General features: G+C 38.9%; 2 protein-coding genes across 2 annotated transcripts; both read right to left on the bottom strand.

The window, feature by feature from the left end:
• Positions 1-997: 997 nt before the first annotated feature.
• rpl23 (ribosomal protein L23) lies at positions 998-4,813 on the bottom strand. Its single transcript, XM_087809430.1, has 5 exons — positions 4,749-4,813; positions 3,320-3,403; positions 2,158-2,286; positions 1,415-1,528; positions 998-1,112 (listed from the first exon to the last, which is right to left on the bottom strand). The coding sequence occupies exons 1-5, from the start codon at positions 4,759-4,761 to the stop codon at positions 1,030-1,032; spliced, it is 423 nt and encodes a 140-aa protein (XP_087665556.1). The 5' UTR covers positions 4,762-4,813; the 3' UTR covers positions 998-1,029.
• Positions 4,814-5,830: 1,017 nt separating this feature from the next.
• timm29 (translocase of inner mitochondrial membrane 29) lies at positions 5,831-8,490 on the bottom strand. The gene is made up of 2 exons (XM_087809330.1): positions 8,328-8,490; positions 5,831-6,458 (listed from the first exon to the last, which is right to left on the bottom strand). Exons 1-2 carry the CDS (start codon positions 8,467-8,469, stop codon positions 5,854-5,856), a joined length of 747 nt encoding a protein of 248 aa, XP_087665456.1. The 5' UTR covers positions 8,470-8,490; the 3' UTR covers positions 5,831-5,853.
• Between the last annotated feature and the right edge of the window lie 299 nt (positions 8,491-8,789).

Here is an 8,789-nt window from a genome sequence, read left to right on the forward strand (position 1 = left end):
GGAGGGGCCTGACCATGAATAGATCTGAAAGAACCAGAAAATTGATCCTGAAAGAAACTGGCAGCCAGTGCAGAGTTTTGAGGATCGGGGAAATGTGAGTTCTACTAGAACCTGTCAGAATTCTCACTGCAGAGTTTTCTATTAACTGCAGGAGAGACAGCTTGTTTAGACATACATTTTTACAATAGTCCAAATAAGACAAACGCATGGATTATAATCTACAGATCGTTTTGAGCTAGACATCTTTGTCAAATACAACACCCAGGTTTCTCAGGCTCAGTTTGAAAGACTGACCCAAGTCACCTTGAAGTATTGACTCAACACTGGAATCTTATCAGGCGCAATAATCAGATTCAGTTTTGTGTGCATTTAGCTCAAAGTGTTTTCACTGAGACATTGATTTCTAGCAAACTACTGACCAAGTTCAGCCTCCAGGGCTCCTCTCAGTGAGATTCAACGGGCAGTAGAGCTGGTCATGTCATCAGCAAAAATGTGATAAGAAACATCAGGAAAACTCCCAAGTTAACCCAGTGGAATCAAGAACCCATGACACGTAGAGTTCCATCTCCAGACATGTGGTTGAAACAAAGGCCCAAAGTTAAAATCCTTGCATTAGCCTGTGTGGAGGTAGAACTACATTAGTGCCTCATTGTCCATTTTCCTCCATGTTTCACTTCAAGTTGCTGCACAGCAACTTCAATCTCGTTCATTGAATTGTGAAGTTTAAAATGGACTCGTCTTGTTGTGGCTCATTATTAAGAGTTATAGTGTAGTTGAATAATTTTGTAAAGAAAAAGCAGTTTAGATTTTTAGTTTCATTTAGAAAATGTACAAATCAAAATTTCATTACAGACAAGACTCAAACATGTCAAATGCTCCACATTTTAATGCACTGGGGTTGAAACACTTACACGTGAAGGTGGAAAGAAGCCCCTTTGTTGAGGTCTCAGCTCAAGTGCTTTACTAGATTTAAGACAAGAAAACATCCGACACAAAGTCCATGTTTGTCATTTTATTAACAGGGAGAACTCAGGCTATGCTGCCAGCATTGGAGGCAATCCTGGGCCACAGGTCGGCACACTCCTTAGCAACTGGTCCTGTGATGGCCGAGCCTGTAAACAACAATGTTAACTTAAGTTACCAACATTAAACCAGAGACGTTCGCCCAAAAGAAAATCTCCATCTTCGAATATGTAGTGATGTTTAACAACAGCCAACAGGACGAGACTAAAGTGGTTTCATGTACATTAAGTTTGTCTCAACACTGATTGAGCTCAGTCAGCCACAGAGATGCTGCCGTCTCACCCACAGTGATGAACTTCATCTCCCCTTCTACGACAACTCACCAGGCCACTGGTGAGACCAACGCAAGTGCTTTTTTGAAGGGATACTGAACACGCTTTAAAACACACACCTTTCATTTCTCCCTTGACGTTAACAATGACACCGGCATTGTCTTCAAAGTAGAGAAAAACTCCATCTTTTCGCCTATACGACTTCCGCTGCCGTATCACCACCGCAGGATGCACTGTGGACGGAGATGGATGTTAGTTCCTTCACAATTCTGCCTCAATCACAGGCTGTTCTTTAAGTGTTTAAGACTGTGGTAGATCTTTGTGTGTTCAACTCCAAATTAAGAGGCTCTTGATTTCAGGTTTACATACCATTATGGTCGTTAATAAACACTGATAAACTTAAGACTTTAAGCATCGTTATAACTAAACCTAGTTCATGTGTGCATCTTTCCTTCACCTGTCTAAGCTTCATTTCAGTTTGCAACCGAGTCAAAATCAGTTAAGATCATAGCATGGATGTGCCATTGATGTAGTCAAGTTGGTTGTCTTTTTCCTTTTCATAGAATAGCATGTTCTAAAGTGGTTTCATGTAGAATAAGTTTGTCTCAACACTGATTGAGCTCAGTCAGCCACAGAGATGCTGCCGTCTCACCCACAGTGATGAACTTTTATCTCCCCTTCTACGACAACTCACCAGGCCACTGGTGAGACCAACGCAAGTGCTTTTTTGAAGGGATACTGAACACGTTTTAAACAAACATCTATAAGGAGAAGTTTGTGCAGTGTGCGTCGCTACATGTTGAATATGAGACACATTGGATGCGTTAGTCATCACTCTGTTGGATGCTGGAATGCCACTCACCCTTTTTCCGGAGTTCTGGTTTGCCTTTCTTTACTGTGGCCATGACCATGTCACCCACACCTGCAGCGGGCAAACGGTTCAGACGACCCTTGATGCCCTTTACAGAGATGATGTAAAGATTCTTGGCACCTGGAGGAAGCAAAATATTAAAACAAACATTAACGGAGGAATACAAGGTATACAAACAACTATGGTAGTTATCAACCACAGTCAAGTTTCTAAGAAAGAGCATCACCACACATGGTTACACACAAGAGTGACGTCACTTCAGCTTTGGGAGCATTTGTTAAAAATAAACCCATTTCTTTTATGAGTCTTTCCTTCACCTGACTATGAGCTTGATTTCAAGCTGCAGGCTCATAAGTCAGGAACAAAACATGAGGCGTCATTGATGCAACAGATTCAAGTAAAATACTGGAGACATCTTCTGCATTAACCTAGCATAAACAAAAGTTACCTAAACAAGTAAAAAAGGAAATATTACTAAGCTAAACTTTTCATCCACTGGACTGTTGTCTCAGTATTGTAAAGTGATTCATAGAAGCAGCATGTACATAAAGACAGATGAGTTTGTCTCAACACTGATTGAGCTCAGTCAGCCACAGAGATGCTGCCGTCTCACCCACAGTGATGAACTTTTATCTCCCCTTCTACGACAACTCACCAGGCCACTGGTGAGACCAACGCAAGTGCTTTTTTGAAGGGATACTGAACACATTTTAAACAAACACCTTAACTGACCCTGCACTCTTCTAAAGTATAGATATTTTTGATATGTGACAGCAAACAACTTTACATCCATCAGCTCTAACCACTGTTAACTTGTGATTCACACTGATTGCATTGGCTGGTCACAATTTCAGATCCATTTCTTTGCAAGGAGGATTCAGGCCTGGGGCCTTACATCATAGATTTGATAGACTATTAATTCATAATTTTGGAGATCTTCAGGAAAACAGTCATGAATATTTTATGCATCCATAAAACTTAATCTCATGCTGTACCAACAGGAAAAGCAACATTTTTAGCCTGAAACAGGTTATAGAAACGAAAAACAAACATCCCTCAATTGCAGAAACTACACTTTGACCTAATAGATTTAATACAGAACACCCTAACCTTCAGTACTGCGTGAGATGTATGAGGCGTATGCGGTGTATACCTGTGTTGTCTGCACAGTTGATGACTGCTCCCACTGGTAAACCCAGTGAGATGCGGAACTTGGCTCCGGACGAACCACCACGTCCTGTAATGAAACAAAGAGAATTTAACAATGCAATCAAAGAAATTTAGTTCTGTAGTTAGTTTGAAAGAGAAACTATACGGTTTAAAGGACAATCACATTTGAAGTGAACGAATTAAAGGTTTAAAGAAAAGAATGGACGCATGGGATGATGAATCACTTCTAATAGCTTTACTAACTAAATATAGCCAAGGCTAACAAAATAAGGTAAGGTAAAACTTAAGAGGGTTCTTAAGTCACTAGATTGATACCAAAAATTACTTTAGAATTTTGATCTGCCCATATTCTATACCCGTAGTTCTTCCACACTCCTACTCTACTTTATTAATGTTTAAGACCCTTTGGTAGATCTTTAAATGCGTTTAACTCCAAATGCAGAGTCTCTTGATTTCAGGTTTACATACAATTATAGTCATTTATGTCAACACTTAATCTAAGACTTTAACATTGTTTTAACTAAACCTAGTTCATGTGTGCAGCTTTCCTTCACCTGTCTTTGAGCTTCATTTCGGGTTGCAACCGAGTCAAAATCATAACATGGCGGTGCCAATGATGTAGTCAAGACGGCTGTCTTTCCTTTTCATAGAATAAGCATGTTCATAAAAGCATGTTGAAAAACACATTAAGTTTGTCTCAACACTGATTGAGCTCAGTCAGCCACAGAGATGCTGCCGTCTCACCCACAGTGATGAACTTTTATCTCCCCTTCTACGACAACTCACCAGGCCACTGGTGAGACCAACGCAAGTGCTTTTTTGAAGGGATACTGAACACGCTTTAAACAAACATCTATATCGAGAAGCTTGTGCAGCGTGTGTCGCTGCACGTTGAATACGAGACACCTTTGAAGTCATGTCAAGTTAAACCTATACGTTTACAGAAAACACGAAGGATATCTAACATTAGGGGTCATTTGGTACATGACAATACAGTAACTAGCAATGCCATAAAAGTACACGTTAAGGTACTGCATGTATACTAACTTGTACCAACTAAACCGCTACTAGCTAAAGGCTAACGAAAGAGGGCTAGTCATTTTCACACGTCAACAAAATAAAGTATCGATTTAAATAATTCAGCAACCGCAGAAATACTTAAGATTCAAAAAGTACAATTTAAACACAACTAGCACTCGTTTAAAACCAAACGCTGGTTCAATGTGCCAAACATGGCGCTAGTAGCTCTACAGCTAACACACATCTAATCCACTCAAAAATCTCCATCAACGTTAAACTAAAGGCAGTAAACCGTCGTGTATATGTTTTAATACACAAAGTGAGTTAAAAGGAAGACATAGGCTATGTTCACAAAGCAGATGGTTAAGGATGGAAGAGAGCGAAACTTGTACCTCTCTTAGACATGGCTGCGAGGGAGAAAGAGACAGACCCAGGAAGGAATTGCGGGATATCGAGCCGAGACGATCTACATCCGGGTCAGATCAGGGGAAAACGGAAGCGCACCCTAGTGGTGTGTGTGTGTCAGAACACGATGTAAACGCCCATTGAAAAATATGCTTATATTTAAGACTTGACAATTACACATAAATAATGATATTTGTCTTTATTATTGTGGTTCATGTTTTTTTTTTCTAATTCATCATTTTTTCTGTCTCGTAATGTGCTTTGTTTCATATACATTGTACTTAATGCATGGATTACTTATTTATTTTCAATGTATGCCACATTGATTATACATGATGCGTGACTACACGTTACTCCAGTGAACACTGCTGCTGAAACACTCAATAATCGAATCACACATCTTTGGTGCACAGAAGTGGAACGCAACATCAATTCCTAAGATGAAGAACACGTGTGTCTTCTGTACGTGCCGTAGTGACGTCACCAACCACGCACCCTAATTTATAAAATATATGGGGGTTAGGGAATCTGGTCACCAAAAGGTGCAATGTTTACATGTCAGCGGTGAAACATTAGATGGCTGAATTCGACTGCTCTGTAAACGAAATATTACTAGGTGATATTTTATTTAAAACATTTTATATTAACTCGTTTGCATTAAACGTGTTTTCTATTCGTTTTCAAGATGTGTTTTGTACTGAATTGTATGTAGAGCAACAATAGCGTTGACTCGACAGTTGGACTTGATGAGACATTCTTATTCTAACTGGGAATGAAGTCACATTGTGAGATGCTTCAGTGAAAAAAAAAATAGTTTATCTAATCACAACCTCTAAAAAAAAATTGAAACATAGTAAAGGGTTCACTCATAATTACACTATAATTTGGTTAAAAGCTTAATAACAGTGAACTGTTACTGAAGAAATTATGACATCTTGTTGCTTCTGTAACTCACATCTTTAACAATGTGTGTTGCTAAATAAAGGATTAAAATTGATGGCACTTTTAAGAGCAAATTTGAATCTGAATCAGCACAAAATTGTTTGTTATTTATTAAGAAAAAGCAGACTTAAAAGAAGGCATAACAATGTTTTATTTGACCTCAGTTGCATCATCTTCAGACATTTTCACTGGTAACCAGGAGTCCTTGTGCAACTTTTCATTCTGTTCCACCTGTCGAACACTAGGGGGAGATGTCTGCTGAATTTCCACTGGCAACTGCGTGTACTCATTTTCGTTTACATCATAGTTCTTCATTTTTGAGTCCAGAATCCACCAGCGACCAGCAAAACCTACATCCAGTACTCGACGCGGCAGTTCTCTCCAGGGCACCGACAGGTCTGAGCACTGGGCGTCGTAAAGAGCAACTTCAGGGTCAAAGTCAGCCAGGTACACCATGGAGAGCACGGCGAGGCTAATGTAACGCAGCCGACCCTCATTGCGCTTTTTCACTAGATCCTGGACATGGCCATCGGAAGGAGGGCTGCGTATCCATGGCGACAGTAGACACAGCTGATTGGAGGCATCCAGCAGGGTCTCTTGGAAGGAGACTTCTTCAGGTTTGGTGTAGATACAGGCCCCGGTTGCACCAAGACCAATCATGTACACCGCTGCCTTGCCGGGACGCTCTCGGGCACTGACAAACGCGTCCCGAAAGGCTTCTTTGTAGTCAGAGAGAAGACCCCGAAACCACAAACCTGCAGAACAAAGAAATACAAGTTCACAACAATTGTATGTGCATTTATTATTGACCATCCGTCTATTGGCAAAATTAGCCAATTACTTAAAAACTTTAAAAACAACAACACCTCTTAAGAATAAACTGCATCAAGCAATTATTAACAAAACAAAAGTTTTATCACAGCTTAGATTTAATTTGTTTGTATATATTGTACAAGCTAAAGTTTATTCTAATATGTCAATTCTCATTAGCAACTGACAGGAAAAGTACAGTGGCGAGAACTCATACATTTAAATATAATTAACAAATTAAATGTGTTGACAAATTGAAAACGTATGCTGCTCACTGACTAATCGGTGTAATATGGGGCTTGAACTAAGTTTAACTTGGTTTACATTGAGAGTCACAGCGACAGGAATATATAGTGAGGGTTCATACATGCAAACGTTTAATCTTAGCAGCAGCTACTGGTTTTCACACCCTAGCATATACAAGATTGAGAGGAATCGCAAAAGAGTAGGCATTCTAAACAGACAGAAAAGTTGGAAATTGACACATTTATTATAAGCAATAATAAATATCAGTGATGGGAAAAATTGCAAAAAACATTTTACTATTAAGTAAACAAAACAGTTCAATATAGAAATGTGTGGCAGGAAAAGTTACCAAAGGATCAACAAATCAACCATTAGACGGATTTGTTTTTATCAATGAAAACACCCACTGGTTAGCAGCAGACTGAGCTGCAGCAATTGTGGTTATTATCATTTGTTTCACAACATTTTTTTATATTCTGTGTGTCAAGCAGTAATTACTTACCGTTTGATACGACACAATCGTACCTTTATTTAAATTATGGATATTAATGTCAAAACAAACATACAGTGATTTAGTGTTCGAGATGGGATACGTTTTGGTCCAGATTTTACTTATCAGAATATGTGGCTAAATATTAAAATCGGATTTGATTCTACAAAACAGTCTAAACACACATTTCTGGAAATAAAACATGAATCCTGGTTATAAAAAAAATACACATCACAAGTGAGTCGTTGATTTCTCCTGAGCTCTGAACTCAAATTAGCTGCATCTCCTGAGGACATGGCCGTGTTGCAGTTCCGCACGGAGATTAAAGAAAAGATCAAACAGACATTAAAGGGAAAATTTGCACAACGAAACAAAGGAGGGCTTATTTTCCAGGGAAGCTGAATGGTAGGAGACCACCTGGACACTCTTCCTGGCAAACACATGTCCTTTCAACAACAAGAAACCAGATATAACAACAACATACCCGACTCACAGATCAATGGTTTTAGCATTTCTCTGCGACTGACTTTCAGGATTGCTTCACTCTGACATCAGGATTTCAACCATCCTTCTCCATGACGTTGCTCGTGTTTTGCATGGTTTGATGCATTGTTGTATTTCTGTCATTTTCAGGCCTAATTTTGCTCCATTTATGATGAATGGAATGTCAATACAAATCCTTGCATAACATAAAGTGGTTCATGCTCAACGTCAAAACAGGACAAAAACATCCCATATCTGACAAACAAATCATGTTTAACATGCTGAAAAACAACATTATATTAACAAGTTTTTAGTTTATTGACAGCATTGAACAGTTTAATTCAGCAACTTGAATGTTTATTTACCCATAAAGCTTTTTCACCTTGCAATGAGACTACTGTATGTTAGAAACATAAGTCATAATAATAGGTTAAATGTGTATTTGAGAGAAGCGCGACCTTTTATTTTCTTGCCAAATGATTTAACCCTTTATAATATATATAATAACTGGTGGATTATTGAAACTTTTTTTTCCATGAAGACCTGAAAATATCATTATTTAGCTCGACTGACAGCAACTAGCTTCGGGTCTCACCTGCTCTGCTCCCCTTTATTCTTTGCCAGCGGCTTAAAGTAGCAGCAGCGGGTGGAGTCGCTTCTGCCACCGCACAGAAAAGTCTCCTCGAAGCCAAGGACGTCAACATCTTTAAATTTATTTTAATTCCAGTCACCTTCATGCGTTTTTTAAAAAAAGGACAGGAAACCGGAAACGTATGTCGAAAAGTGGTGCAGAAATTGTGCCTCACTTTAAAACTCCGGGCAAAACAGTCATTTTAGTTCAACGTTCCGCTTCCATCGGATCTCTTGTTGTGAGCAAAAGCCTTAAACGCGTGCTTCCTACTATTAAAGATAATAAAGTAGTCAAGCGTTTGAACGTCATTTCATTTTTTGTGTGTTTGAATGTTAGAAATGTAACAATTTAATAAGTGGCAACTAGACAGATGATGAAACACAAGTGTGGTGTATAATATTATACTTTGTATTTAAGTTATAAAAT

The sequence above is a fragment of the Callionymus lyra genome, chromosome 15, assembly GCF_982586985.1.
Source record: "Callionymus lyra chromosome 15, fCalLyr1.hap1.1, whole genome shotgun sequence".
In the NCBI taxonomy this organism is placed as follows: Eukaryota; Metazoa; Chordata; class Actinopteri; order Syngnathiformes; family Callionymidae; genus Callionymus; species Callionymus lyra.